The sequence below is a fragment of the Leucoraja erinacea genome, chromosome 31 (assembly GCF_028641065.1).
Source record: "Leucoraja erinacea ecotype New England chromosome 31, Leri_hhj_1, whole genome shotgun sequence".
NCBI classification, from domain to species: domain Eukaryota; kingdom Metazoa; phylum Chordata; class Chondrichthyes; order Rajiformes; family Rajidae; genus Leucoraja; species Leucoraja erinaceus.
In genome coordinates, this window is record NC_073407.1 from 1751048 (window position 1) to 1766350 (window position 15303).

Sequence of the window (15303 nt, forward strand, 5' to 3'; positions counted from 1 at the left end):
TATATCCAGTATAAGGGTCAGGAAGTCATGAAGCAACTCTATAAGACTTTGATGACATTGCATTTGGTGTATTGCGTACTGTTCCAGCAGGCACACGGAAGTGCAAAGAATAGAGGGAATCAGATCAAGTACAGGCAGATGAGAACAGTTTAACTTATTTGTGCCATGTTCAGCACATTGTAGGCCAAAGGGCCTGTTCCTGTGCTGCACTGTTCTATGTATAAACAAGAAGGTTGAGGAAGGCAAGGCTGTAGATGTTGTCTAAATGGACTCATGTGAGGCCCTTGTTAAGGTTCAGCATGATAGGCTGTGCTGGAAGGTTAGATCACATGGGATCCGGAGAGAGCTAACTGGATACAGAATTGGCTACAGCAGAGGGTGGTGGTGAAAGGTTGTTTTTTGGACTGGAAGCCTGTGACTATGGTGTGTCGCAGGGATAGTGCCTTCCATATTTCTCTCAGCATTAACTCAGTAACCACTTTATTTTTTAACCATATTAACCACCTTTTTAATACAGCATGACATAACTGGACCCCTGAACCTAAATTGTCTATGAATGACAGCTGCAGAAGATTAGGCAGCTTTTATTGAAGTAAGGAAGAAGATTGCCAGTATTTCAATGAATCTTTATTATTGCAAAAAGATAAAATACAAAATGTACAGATAAATGCACAAGATTTATATAAATACAAAATACGAACTCACTGTGCAATCACAGCACAGAACTGTGTACAATAACTGTATAAAAATATTGTTAAATTTAAATATCCAGATCTTACAACAGCAACTAAGATAGATAACAGTATCCCCAAATACCTGCATTGGACTGCTTGCTGGATACTTTCATAGCAACCATTGTAAAAAGGCAACAGTGTGTACATCACAACAACCTGTATAAGGTGATCCACAGGAGTGAAGTAACTGAGGTAGATCAGTTTTCTTGGAAGTACTTGTGGTTAGTGACACCTCCAACACTTGAAGATTCTTTATCATGAAACAACGATCACTGTAAAGTTACCAACTATCATCTGTAAAAGAGAAAAGGAAATTATCATTCATAATATAAATTACCACACATATAGCACTTAATGAGCTACTTCTGAAGTACAGTGATTTAAAGATATAAACACAGCATCCATGTAACATACAGCAACATCCACCAAAAGGAAAGTTATTGCATTTATTTTTTAAGTTTGTCTTTGTCGAGCGAGTAATGGATTCCATGAAAGCATGTGCTGGCCTTTATAAATCAGAGCATTGAGTATAGAAGTTGGGATGTAACGTTAAAATTGTACAAGGCATTGGTGAGGCCAATTCTGGAGTATGGGGTACAATTTTGCTCGCCTAATTATAGGAAGGATGTCAACAAAATAGAGGAGATTTACTAGAATGTTGCCTGGGTTTCAGCAACTAAGTTACAGAGAAAGGTTGAACAAGTTAGGGCTTTATTCTTTGGAGCGCAGAAGGTTAAGGGGGGACTTGATAGAGGTCTTTAAAATGATGAGAGGGATAGACAGAGTTGACGTGGATAAGCTTTTCCCACTGAGAGGAGGGAAGATGCAAACAAGGGGACATGACTTGAGAATTAAGGGACAGAAGTTTAGGGGTAACATGAGGGGGAACTTCTTTACTCAGAGAGTGGTGGCTGTGTGGAATGAGCTTCCAGTGAAGGTGGTGGAGGCAGGTTCGTTTTTATCATTTAAAAATAAATTGGATAGTTATATGGACGAGAAAGGAATGGAGGGTTATGGTCTGAGCGCAGGTATATGGGACTAGGGGAGAATACGTGTTCGGCACGGACTAGAAGGGTCGAGATGGCCTGTTTCCGTGCTGTAATTGTTATATGGTTATATGTGCCAACTGATGTGAAATCTTTCACTGGTGTCTGAATCATCGAATCGTTTAATGCCACATTCAAATACTAATTTCACAAGTGTACAATGAAAATGACAGGCTGGACACCAGCTCATTCAACCTTATCCGTGTGTTGCCCCCCAGAAGGATTAGGGGTGGTCTGGATATATTCAAGACATGATGCAAGAACCAGGTCAGGAGCTAACTGTGGCGCACTGCAAGAGTACATTGTGAATGAAGCAACATGGCCAGTGAAAGCTGCGTTTCTTTCAATTCCACACAATGTTTTATTTTACATTTGTCGTCATCAAGTTCTGTAATTAAAATGTTCTTATCAATCTGAGGTCAGGAGACATTATAAAATAATTTGATTTCAATTTCATGTTTCGTGGGTATATTCAGGGAGATTACACTACAATCACATTCATAAAATACACTGAATGAAAAATGTGAATTGTATGCTGTTCTGGTCTCCCCATAACACGGTTTGGCGGGGGTGGCAGAAGCGGTTTACCATAATGTTGCCTGGATTTCAGGGTATTAGCTATAAGATGTTGCAAACTTGGATTGTTTTCTCTGGAGCATGAGGGGAACCCCAATAGAGTATATAAGATGATCAAGGTAGACAATCAGAACCTTTTTCCCCAGGGTAGAAATCTCAAAGACTAGAGGGGTCAGCCTTTAGATGAGAGGGGCACAGTTTAGAGGAGGTGTTTGAGGGAAGTTTATTTGAACACAGAGAGTAGTGGGTGGAATATATTGTCAGGAGCTGTGGTGGAGGCAGATATGATAGTGGTATTTATGAGGGTTCTGGATAGGCAGATGAATTATGCAGGAATGGTGATGGGTCACATGCAGTAGAGAATAGTTTATCAAGTTTGGCACAGTCATTGAAAGCCATTAATTGTGTATTATTCTATATTCTATGAATCAAATTTCTCTAAAACATATGGTCAAAATGTCTATGAAAAGTAGACTACTTTGTAAAAGAGTCAAGGTGCTTACACACTATTGATCAGTGCTATTTAGTGCTAGCATTTACTATTGTTCTTCAGAACAATTATTAATGATGTGTTTTTAATTGCATGATCATTACTGGAATTGTTTTCAGAACATGGGATGGCAATGGTAGAAGTCACAGCACCAGAGACCCAGGTTTGCTCCTGACTATGGGTGCGGTCTGTACGTTCTCCCTGTGTCCGTGTGGGTTTTCTCCGGGTGCTCTGGTTTCCTCCCGCACTCCAAAAACGTACAGGTATGTAGGTTAATTGGCTTTGCTAAGTTGTGAAATAGCCCCGAATGTGTATAGGTTAGTGTAAATGGTGATCGTACTGGTTGGCGTGGATTTGGTGGGCTGAAGGGCCTGTTTCTGGCTGTATCTCTAAAGTGTAAAGTTTAAACATGTCCTGCATCTACATGAAATTCTGTAAGTTGTCAGTCATTGAGCTGTGGCCAATTCTAGGTAAGAGACGTAGATTTCTGCATGTTGACACATTAAGCCTGGCTCATGTATTGTATTTTTCCACTGTACCAAATCTACTTCATACATTGTTCCAAGTGAACCCTGCATGACGATTGTTTAAGGACCAGAAATTAACCCTTGTGAAATTCACGTCCCAACATTTGAGATGTGAATAGCACTTGCTCTATACTGTTTGCAATTGGCAGGAAATCGAGGACCAGAGGAGATAGGTTCAAGGTGAAGGGGAAAAGATTTTATAGGAATCTGAGGGGTAACATTTTCACACAAAGGGTAATGGGTGTATGGAACAAGCTGCCAGAGGAGGTATTTGAGGCTGGGACTATCCCAATGTTTATGAAAAAACTGTTGGACAGGTACATGGATTGGACAAGTTTGAAGGGATATGGACCAAACACAGGCAGGTAGGACTAGTGTAGCTGGGACATGTTGGCCGGTGTGGGCAAATTGGGCCTGTTTCCACACTGTATCACTCTATGACTATGAAATGTTTAGTGATACGCAGGCAGGCGGGACTAGTGTGGGTGGGGCAGCTTGGTCAGCATGGGCAATTAGGAGCAAAGGGCCTATTTCCGTGCTGCATGGCTCCATGACTCTAAAATAAACAGACTGGAAAATTGTGTCTATTACTATTGATGGTCATTCAATGGAACTTTATTTGGAGGGCTGTGTGCAGTTCTGGTCACCCCCATTACAGGAAGGATGTGGAGGCTTGGAGAGGGTGCAGAGAGGCATTACGTACAAGGAGATGTTGAACAGACTTGGATTGTTTTCCCTGGTACACTAGAGGTTGTGGGGAGACCTGATAGAAATGTATAAAATTATGAGACACACAGATAGCGTACGTATCTACATGTCAAAATCTTTGTTGCAGAATGGAGAAATCAAATACAAGAGGGCATAGCTTTAACATGAGAAGGGCAAAGTTTAAAGAAATATGTGAGGCACATTTTTTTTAAACACAGTGAGTGTTAGGAATGGACAACAACCCTCACCAACATCGACGGTTGCGCTGAGAAAGCATTTTATCGGGATGCATCTCAGCATGGTTTAGGAACAGCTCCAGCCAAGACCGCAATAAATTGCAGTAAGTTTTGCACGTAGCCCAGACCATCACACAAGCCAACCACCCATCCATTGAATCGATCTATATTTAGGGATGTCTTGATCATCTTCATGTATAGTCTTTTTGACTGGATAACATACCAAACACAAAAGCTTTTCACTGTACCTCTGTATACGTGACAAAAATAAACTAACCTAAACTAATGTTTGTCTATTGCTTTACAATTGTTTACTTATGTTTGGTTACTTCATATATGAAGTTTGTATGTGTATAATAGTTGTATGTATATATATGTCTGTAGGTATTATGGGAAATTGCCTGGGGTAGTATTATTATTATTAATTAATTGATTTTTAAATATGGTAGAAGTGTTGGGGGAAAGGGGTGAGATTTAATAAGTTATTCTTCTTCTCACTCCTTTTCGAGCTTGTACAGACACAGAGTTGGACATTGGAAATTTGCTTTTTGTTCTTTTCATTGCTTGTAAATATTGATTGTAATGTCCAATTGTTTGATAATTTCGATTTTGTTACTATTAATGTCTTTAATGTCTTTACTTGTTCGGAATAAATAGAATAAAAAAAAAATTAATAAAAAGTGTTGGCGGAGCCTGCGCTCTTGAGCTTATCTGAAGCCCCTGTCCCACTTGGTGACTTTCTTCGGCGACAGCTGAAAAATAGGCTGTCACCTCATGGTTGGGACTTGACGCGGGCTGACGCCTGTGTTGTCGTGAGCCGTCTCCGCAAGTGGCCTCACTTTTTTCTTGTCGTCGCTGTATTTTGAAATGTTCAAAACCTTACGGCGACAGTGTGCTTGACGTTGCCTGTCATCTCCTGTCTGAGGTTGTCGCCAGGATGAGGCAAGGTGACGAACGATGTCGCAAGATCATGACCTCAGCCAATTCCTTTTGCGACAACCTGCGTCATCATACGTCAACCGGTGACAGTGCCTGTGTCAAGATACGGATCAAAATGACGTTACTTGTCTTCTGTTGGCTTCAGACATCGCAGACAGTGGCGTAGCTTGTCGTATCGTTTCGAGGGTGGACGTATGTTGGCCTCGGTTGTCATTCTTTGATGTCTGTGCAGTCGCAGGATGTCAATTGACAATAGGTGCAGGAGTAGGCCATTCGGCCCTTCGAGCCAGCACCACCATTCATTGTGATCATCCACAATCAGTACCCCGTTCCTGCCTTCTCCCCATATACCTTGACTCTGTTATCTTTAAGAGCTCTATCTAACTCTCTCTTGAAAGTATCCAGAGAACCGGCCTCCACTGCCCTCTGAGGCAGAGAATTCCACAGACTCACAACTCTGTGTGAGAAAATGTTTTTCCTCATCTCCATTCTAAATGCCCTACCCCTTATTCCGCCCCTGGTTCCGTCATAGATTGTTGTAGATTGTCGCTGTTGTGGTTGTCCCAGGTCCCAAATATTTGTGATACCGGATTAAAATTGTCGCAGCTTGTGTCGTAGCTTGTCGTACAACTTGATGCTTTTTCGGCGACCTGGTACATCAGTCAATGACGCCGGCAGTCGGCGAGAAAATTCACAGAGTGGGACAGGCCCTTATCAGGTCTGAGAGTCTTGCTCCCTGTGTGGATGAGATTGGAGTGGAAGGGAAGATGAGCAACCTAACTATGGCTCAGTGGATCATTCAAGAGGAGGGGCAAAAGAGACACCTAGTTGCAATTGGGGAAATTATATTTAGGGGAATAGACACAATTCCCTGTTGCAAGGATCAAGAGTCCTGAATTATCTGCCTGCTGCCTGGGTTTGGGACATCTCCTTTGACCTGCAGAGGAATTTAGAGTGGAGGGGAAAGATCCAGTTGCCGTGGTCCATTATGGTAGCAACAACATAGGTAAAACAAGGAAAGAGGTTCTGCTGAGGGAATTTGAGCAACTAGGAACTAAATTAAAAAGCAGAACCAAAAAGTTAATAATCTCTGCATTGCTACCTGGGCCACGAACAACTGGCATAGGGTGGATTCAACAGATTAGAAAGTGTGGATAAAATTAAGCATGAAGGTTGGAGAAGTTACCAAAGTCTCCAGAATAAGAAATAGGACAGAAAGTTTGGAAAGGGATAAGAGTCTAATGCGAGACAACATGGGGACCATTTTGAGAAATGGAGTGTGAATACAGAACTGAAGGTGTTACATCTACTAAATGCATGTAGTATTATGAAATAAGGTGAATGAGCTTATAGCACCATTAGAAATTGTCAGGTAGAACGGTGTGCGTATCACAGAGTTATGGTTGACAGGAACAGAGCTTGGAGCTGATCAGCTACGGATACACATCCTCTGGTAATGACGGCAGGTATTGCTCTGTTGCTATGGAATGAAATCCAATCCTTAGCAAGAAGTGACCTAGGATCAAATGATATAGATTCCTGTGGGTAGAGTTAAGAAACTGCAAAGGTAAAAATAACCCGATGGGAGATACCTACTGGCCTCGGCATCGTAGTCAGGATGTAAGGCACAAATGACATTAGGATTACACAATCGGCATGTAAGAAAGACAATGTTACAATGGTCATAGGGATGATGTTTCCAAATTTCTGCTGCGTCTTTGTGTTACTTCAGCACTGTGTGTTCACTTTTTGTCAACCAGCATCTGCCCTTTCTTGTGTATGACATTATTTGTATACGTAGCAGTTGATTGTCGCTCCCTTCAGTTTCCCAAGGGGTCGGGACGGGACTGGAGTTGGGAGGGAAAAGTGGGGAAGAGGGAAAAGGGGGGGGGGAAGAACAAATATATGAAACACCAAAAATGGACAGCAGTGGTGTGTTTGCTATACCGTTACAATAATCGGACTATTGGTACACTGCTGTTTCCTTGACTACGGTCATGTGAAACGACTCTTAATATAATTTAATATACTGACGATGTCTGGCAGTGAATCTCACCCTCTCAAATCCGTAGAGAGACATGAAAAGCTGGAGTAACTCAGCGGGTCAGAGAGTATCTCTGGAGAAATGGACTAGGCGACTGCAGACTGCAGTCTGAAGAAGGGTTTTGACCCAAAATCTCGCCCATTCCTTTTCTCCAGAGACGCTGCCTGTCCCACGGAGTTATCCCAGCTTTTTGAGCCTATCTTCGGTTTAAACCAGCATATGCAGTTCCTTCCTGCACCTCTCAAATCTGTCATTATTCAGTACTCCAATTTTTGTTATATTTGACTAATTCTGGATATCGGCCCATTCGTTGGTCGTAAGCCTCTAACCCACCCCTGGTGCTTTAAGTGCATTTGTTTTTTCTTTTACCCCTGGGAGGAAAAAATATCAAATCCAAGAGTTCTGGAGCAGTTCTCGGATATAACAGCGAATGAAGAGAAATTGGCGGGATATTGAGTAATTTTACTTCGGAGTCACGTGAGTGATTCCGTGAAGATCCCAGCCCAGTGCGCAGGTGCGGCATTATCGCACAGCTGTGCAACGCGGCCAGCGGGAGTCGGGCGCTCCCGCAACCAAGGAACGTGAGGTAAGTACTTACCTTAATCGGGCCTTGTGGTTTTTTGCTCCAGGGGGAGCAAAGCAGCAGAGGAAGCGGCCCCCGTTCGACTCCAGCGAAGGAGCCGACAGTGGAGGGGGAAAGGCGCAAACGGGACCGCACACGCTGCGGACCGCTGACAGGGAGCTGCGCTGATGCCGGTCCGCTGAACAGCTGTTTGGTTAACAGCAGCGGACCGGCGGGAAATTTAAAAACCCGACCGGCAGCCCTGCAGACTCCTGACAAGGAGAATCGCCGCCCGGGAACCGCTACAATGCCGCCTGAAAAACGGCAGGCAGCCTCTAAATACAGGTAAGACAAAAATCTTACCAAAATTACAGGTTCTATAGGAATCAACTTCCTCCAACACTGGAACAGGTTGGAGACAGCAAAAATAAGTATGTCTGTCTCCCCAAGCCAGAGGAGGTCATGGAGTTCAAAACCTCCAGGAAAAAAAGGGGCACTGGCTGAATGCCAAGGGAGCTGACACTCCTACCCCAGTGCTATTGCACTAGCCATCTCCCTTGTCGAGGGATTGATGCAACAGCGGAGTTTGAGCTATGCCTCCTCCAATTTATAGCACACCCTTTTGCTCCCTCTTTTGAGGCTAGCTAAGGAGGCCAGGGCTGGGCTGGCTTAAACGCTGGGCAGGCGGACGAGAACAGCAGTATGCCAGGGGAGCAGGATCAAGCAGAGCTACTGGGTGTCGTGGGCCACTACATGGCTCCTCCACGCGACCATCTTCCCAACAAAGCCCTGCAGGAGCAGGCCTTTCTAGAGGCAAATCCGCAGGCAGCTGGGTCAGCAGACTCGCAGACAAGAGCTAAAAGCAGCGAATTCTGAAGCTCCTAACAGAAGGGTCAAGATGTCACCGCCTTTGCTCGTTTTCCACGGATCATACTCACCTGGCAGGCGAGACGCCATGATCACCAAGGTGGTTCTCCCAGGATGAGACTATCCCGTTGCACTACGAGGGTGCTGACGCCTAAGATGTTCCCAAATTCGGGATACTCGACTGACATTGGTGCATATAAGACCTGCCCGCAACCCCAAATATACGGAGCTATGCAAACCGCTGCTGCGGGAAGAGAGGCAGCTAAACCTGTGCGCCTCATGGGGCAGGCCATGGAACGAGCAGGACATCGCATCCAACACCCAGCTGGCAGCACCCCTCGGCATCCACCAGCAATATCGAACAAGGACTGGTGAAAGCCTGGCGACCGCTTCACATTACCCCCAAAGTTCTTTTTAGACAGGGGCCCAGAGCGGAGCCGTGGGAAAATGCGCCGCCCCACCGACAGCACCAGCATACCAGCAAACTAGGCCTTCATGAAAAAACAATAAACATGGAGGTAGGTAGTCTGGTTCCTCCCAGTTTACACTAAATAAGGGTGTTCTACTAACTGCGGGGGGGGGGGGGGGGGGGGGGGGGGGGGGGCATTTACACTTGTTGATAAAGCATGGGATGCTGTCACAAATAACTAAAATATACTCAACAGTATTAGTGGATAAAAATGAATTCAAATTGGGCATATTACAGCCAGTTCAACAATGCGCCCAAAGGGCATTTTCTCCCTCTAAGAAAGAGAAGTGAGAAGGTCAAGCTGAACTAGAAAGGCTCATTACTAAACGGATCATGGGAGTAAACATGAACCATTGGAATTTGTATCAAATATATTCACCAAAACTACAAAAGATGGTGAATGTAGCATCATCATTGATCTAATATCACTAAATAAATCTGTTGAGTATATACACTTTAAGATGGAGACGGGTTTTTGTCACTGCCAGACATCTGATCTTCAAAGGATACCTATGGGGAGCATTGATATGGAAGATGCTAACTATCTTATACCCATACACTAGGATCATTATAGATACCTAAATTTTTTTTACCTGGATAATGGATATCCCGGTGAGGGCAACTATGGGAGCATAGAGCATTCCCAATGGTCTAACCTCAGCCCTAAACTATTATAAATATTAAAAAATGGCCATGAAAATATTAAGAAAACAAGCATAATCATGGCATATATTGGATGATATCCTCATATTAGGGGAAACAAATGAATTAGCTGTGGCAGCAGTTCTAGCTACAAAACAGCTCCCTAAAGCTCTGAGGTTCATCCCACGCCCAGATAAACCAGAATTGAAGCGTTAACTACCATGGATTATCTGGGCTTCAATAACAATTCCGTCCATATGACTGTTACTTTGCCAAGGTACTTGGGTCACTATAATCAAATCATGAATGTACCCACTGAAGCTATATCACAATTACGGTGGTGGGCAGACATATATTTGGCATAGTTTTCAGCCCTATTATCATCACCAATCCCAACTTGGTTATTAAAAACCGATGCCAGTACTTTAGGCTGGGGAGCAACTAAACTCCATATCCAGCACAGGTAACAGATGGACCAATTCACAAACATCGTTACTACACATACCGGGCATCAACTACTTGGGATTGGTGATCGCCTATTGGGCTAAAAAGCATATGCATTTCAAATGCAGCACGTACATATGTGGTTACGGATTGATAATACTATGGTGGTGGCTTATATCAACCATATGGGGAGCATAAAAATCATTATTGTGCAACAAATTGGTCAAACAAATCTGGCAATGGTGTGTCAAAAGACATTTTAACTATCAGCTGCCTATGTCCTAGGAAGCTAGAACACAGTGGGAGACACCATGTCACGGGTAAAAATTTATGATAACATTGAATAGATGTCAAACCCAAGATATCTGCTAAAGGTATTAAGCAGTTTGAAAGCCAGATATCAATTTGGTTGCACAAGACGGAATCACCAGTAACCTATGTATGTGACTTAGGAACCAGATCAGAGGCAGCAGCGATAGATGCCTACATGCTGGAAGGGGGAATTTCTGCCTTGCCTTCCTCCCTTCTGCCTCATCAGTCGGGCACTTCGCAATACAGATGGGATCTGTCTCCGAGATATTGAACGTGCCCGACCGGCCTACACAGCCATGGTTCCCAGTTCATCACGACATGGTGGGCGAGTCACCTATGGATTTCCCTAGTGGACCATGGTTGCTGACTCAACCCAGTATCAGGCATAAGCCACCCATGCCAGAAAAACATCAAACTCCTGGGTGCAGGGTTAGAATAGACCTTACCAGGGACTGGGATTATCCAAAGGAACCATTACCACCATGTCGGCATCCCTGCGAACAGTCACCAAGAGCTAACATGGGTAAATACTGCCACGACGCAGGGACAACATACCAAACTATTCAACCACTGACGTATTGGAGTTCCTGGAACATCTACACCATGAACAAAAGGTGAGTTACAGTGCCGTAAATACAGCATGGAGCACCTTGTCTGCTTATCCAAAACAGCAGGACAGCAGAGCATGCAGGTATACCCATGTATGGGATATCGGTGTGATATTGACATATCTCAGAGAATGGCACCAGCCAGATCCCTCAGCTTGCTAACGCTCATGCTTATGGCTCTCGTATACGCTCACAGAGTCCAGTCACTCCATAAAACTAGACTGGATAACATGGTGATTACCCCAGACGCATCACGTTCATATTCTAGGTCTGGTAAAAACCTAACTCGCAGGTATATGGGACTAGGCGAGGTTATGAGTTCGGCACGGACTAGTAGGGTCGAGATGGCCTGTGTTTTCCGTGCTGTAATCGTTATATGGTTATGGACCAGGAACGCCCAATTCACTGGTGGGATTCCGGGCCTACCCACCAGAGTCCAGGTTGAGTGTGGTGACCCATCTACTACAATATATAGACACAACCCACAATCTTAGAGGGAGAGGAAAGCCTATGGGTCAACCACAGAAACCCCAAGACGGGGTACGAGCCAAACCACTCCAAGGTGGCTCAAACAGGTACTGAAAGCTGCCGGAATAGATAATAATACATTTTAATCCCATTCCACTAGGGCAGCATTGATATCAGCGGCTGAACGAATGGACATCCCGGTTGACCACATTCTCAATACGGCAGAATGGTCAAGGGAACGACGTTCAGAACATTTTTTATTATAAACCGTTGATAAACCTGATTTAATTGCAGAAAGAATATTACAAACTGCAATATTAATTTAAACTCAGGGGAGCTCTTTATGTTGTTATTGTTAACAAATACCTTTCTGTTTCTTGTGAAAGCAGACCCACTGGTTGATTACGATAACACTTCCTCAAAAACTTCGGCAGTGAGTGAAATAAAAACTGTTACACGGTTTGAAATCACAGACCTTTGAAGTCTTCACGGAATCACTCACGTGACTCCGAAGTAAAATAGTAAGATTAAACGAGTACTTACCAGTATGAAGTTTGATCTGTATTTTATGAGGAGTTACGGTGAGGTATTACGTGCCCTCCGCTCCCACCCTCAATATATAGATCAAACTAATAAACTGATGTCTCATGATCTTTACTATCTTACTTCAAATATTGTGTCTATCCTGTGATTTCACACCGCTGCTTCGAAGTATGCCGCACCTGCGCACTGGGCTGGGATCTTCACGTAATACCTCACCGTAACTCCTCATAAAATACAGATCAAACTTCATACTGGTAAGTACTCGTTTAATCTTACTATTAATCCTTAAAGAGAGCGGAACTCGATGGATAAATGAGATTGTCACTAGGCAGCATCTCCCCCATCCCGACCCCCTGGGAAACTGAAGGGAGCGACAGTGAACTGCCACGGATTCAAATAATGTCATACACAAGAAAGGGCAGATGCTGGTTGACAAAAAGTGAACACACAGTGCTGGAGTAACACAAAGACGCAGCAGAATTTTGGAAACGTCATCCCGTCACCCATTCCTTCTCTCCAGAGATGCTGCCCGTCCCGCTGACTTAAACAGTGCCCACGGTAGACTCACGAGCCACTACGGTAAACTCACGGGCTACTACGGTAAACTCACGGGCTACTACGTTCTTACAACGAGTTTAAAAGTTAAACATTTTTACTTCAAGAGTAAATTTGACTCGTGGAAATCTTTCATCATGTTGAAAGATTTTCACGAGTTAACAAGTTTCCCGATCACGAGTACCTGCCGTTAGCGTTACGAGTTCCGACGTTTCCGCTACGTTAATTCTACGTGATTACCACGAGTTTGATTTGTTTTAAACTCGGGATCACTCGTGGGTGGACTCGCACCGTGAGACAGGGGTTTAACAGGGGATTTTTCTGGTTGACTGCCGGTGACTAGTGATGTTCAGCAGGGATCGTGTTGGGTCCACTACTTTTCGCTTTAAATGTTAATGAACTGGATGATGGAATTGATTGGGTTTGCGACCAAGTTTGCTGATGATATCAAGGATAGGTGGATGGGCAGGATGTGCTGAGGAAGCAGGGAGTCTACAGAAGGACTGGACAGATTGGGAGAGTGGGCAAAGAAGTTGCAAATGGAATACAGCACAGCAAAGTTAAGCACTTTGGTAGAATTAAGGTATAGATGACTTTCCAAATGACTTGACGGGCTGAATGGCCTAAATCTGTTCCAATACCGTAAGGACATTACAGGTACTCATCATTGTGGGAAAAAAGTTGCCCCACGCAAAATTTAAATTTAGCCCCTCTCACCTTAATGCTACGTCCTCTAGCTTTTGATTACTCCATCATGGGGAAAAAGGTTCTGACTGTCCACTGACTGATTTCTGACCCACTGCTGAGGCTTTATATGGTACTGGAGGTGGGGCCACATTTGGAAAAGTCTGAGCAGTTTTCTGAGGAAAGATATGCTGGTGTTGGGGAGGGAGCAGAGGACGTACACGAGTATAATCCCAGTGATGTATGAACTGCGATTGATAGCTCTGGGCCTGTACTTGCAGGAGTTTAAAACAATAGGGGGAGATTTCATTGAAACTTACCAAATAATGAAAGGCCTGGATAGAGCGGATGTGGAGAGGATTTTCCAGTAGTGGGAGAATCTAGGACCTGAGGCCATAACCTCAGAATAAAAGGATATACCTTTAAACAGGAGATAAGGGTGAATTTCTTTACCGAGAGAGTGGTGAATCCGTGAAATGCATTGCCAGACAGCTATGGAGGCCAAGTCATTGGGTAGTCAATGGGAAAGGGGTAGCAAGACTTATATGGGTGTATTATAGACCGCCAAATGGGGAGCGAGAATTGGAAGAGCAAATATGTAAGGAGATTGCAGATATTAGTAGTAAGCACAAGGTAGTGATTGTGTGAGATTTCAATTTTCCACACATAGACTGGGAAACACATTCTATAAATGGGCTGGATGGGTTGGAGTTTGTAAAATGCGTGCAGGATAGTTTTTTGCAGCAATACATAGAAGTACCTACTAGAGAAGGGGCGGTGCTGGATCTCCTGTTAGGAAATGAGACAGGTCAGGTGGCAGAGGTATGCGTTGGGGAACAGTTTGGGACCAGTGATCACAATACCATTAGTTTCAATATAATTATGGAGAGGGTCAGAACTGGACCTAGGGTTGAGATTTTTGATTGGAGAAAGGCTAACTTTGAGGAGATGCGAAAGGATTTAAAAGGAGTAAATTGGGACAGTTTGTTTTATGGGAAAGATGTGGAAGAGAAATGGAGGACATTTAAAGGTGACATTTTAAGAGTACAGAATCTTTATGTCCCTGTTCGGTTGAAAGGAAATAGTAAAAATTGGAAAGAGCCATGGTTTTCAAGGGAAATTGGACACTTAGTTCGGAAAAAGAGAGAGATCTACAATAATTATAGGCAGCATGGAGTAAATGAGGTGCTTGAGGAGTATAAAGAATGTAAAAAGAATCTTAAGAAATAAATTAGAAAAGCTAAAAGAAGATATGAGGTTGCTTTGGCAAGTAAGGTGAAAGTAAATCCAAAGGGTTTCTACAGCAATATTAAAAACAAAAGGATAACGAGGGATGAAGTTGGTCCATTAGAGAGTCAGAGTGGGCAGCTATCTGCAGAGCCAAAAGAGATGGGGGAGATATTGAACAATTTATTTTCTTCGGTATTCACCAAGGAGAAGGATATTGAATTATGTGAGGTAAGGGACACAAGTAGAGTAGCTATGGAAACTATGAGGATCAAAGAAGAGGAAGTACTGACACATTTGAGAAATATAAAAGTGGATAAGTCTCCAGGTCCAGACAGGATATTCCCTAGGACATTGATGGAAGTTAGGGTAGAAATAGCAGGGGCTATGACAGAAATATTTCAAATGTCATTAGAAACGGGAATAGTGCCGGAGGATTGGCGTACTGCGCATGTTGTTCCATTGTTTAAAAAGGGGTCTAAGAGTAAACCTAGCAATTATAGACCTGTTAGTTTGACGTCAGTGTTGGGCAAATTAATGGAAAGGATACTTAGAGATAATATATATAAGCATCTGGATAAACAGGGTCTGATTAGGAACAGTCAACATGGATTTGTGCCTG

At 43.5% G+C, this 15303-nt stretch overlaps 1 protein-coding gene across 7 annotated transcripts in view; it reads right to left on the reverse strand.

The window, feature by feature from the left end:
* Positions 1-612: 612 nt before the first annotated feature.
* cntrl (centriolin) overlaps positions 613-15303 on the reverse strand; it is a 183972-nt gene continuing 169281 nt past the window's right edge. For all 7 annotated transcript variants that reach the window (XM_055659763.1, XM_055659765.1, XM_055659762.1 and 4 more), the window contains one exon: positions 613-1028. In XM_055659763.1, coding sequence (XP_055515738.1) covers positions 1015-1028 — 14 coding nt within the window. In that variant the 3' untranslated portion in view covers positions 613-1014. The remainder of the gene's footprint in view (positions 1029-15303) is intronic.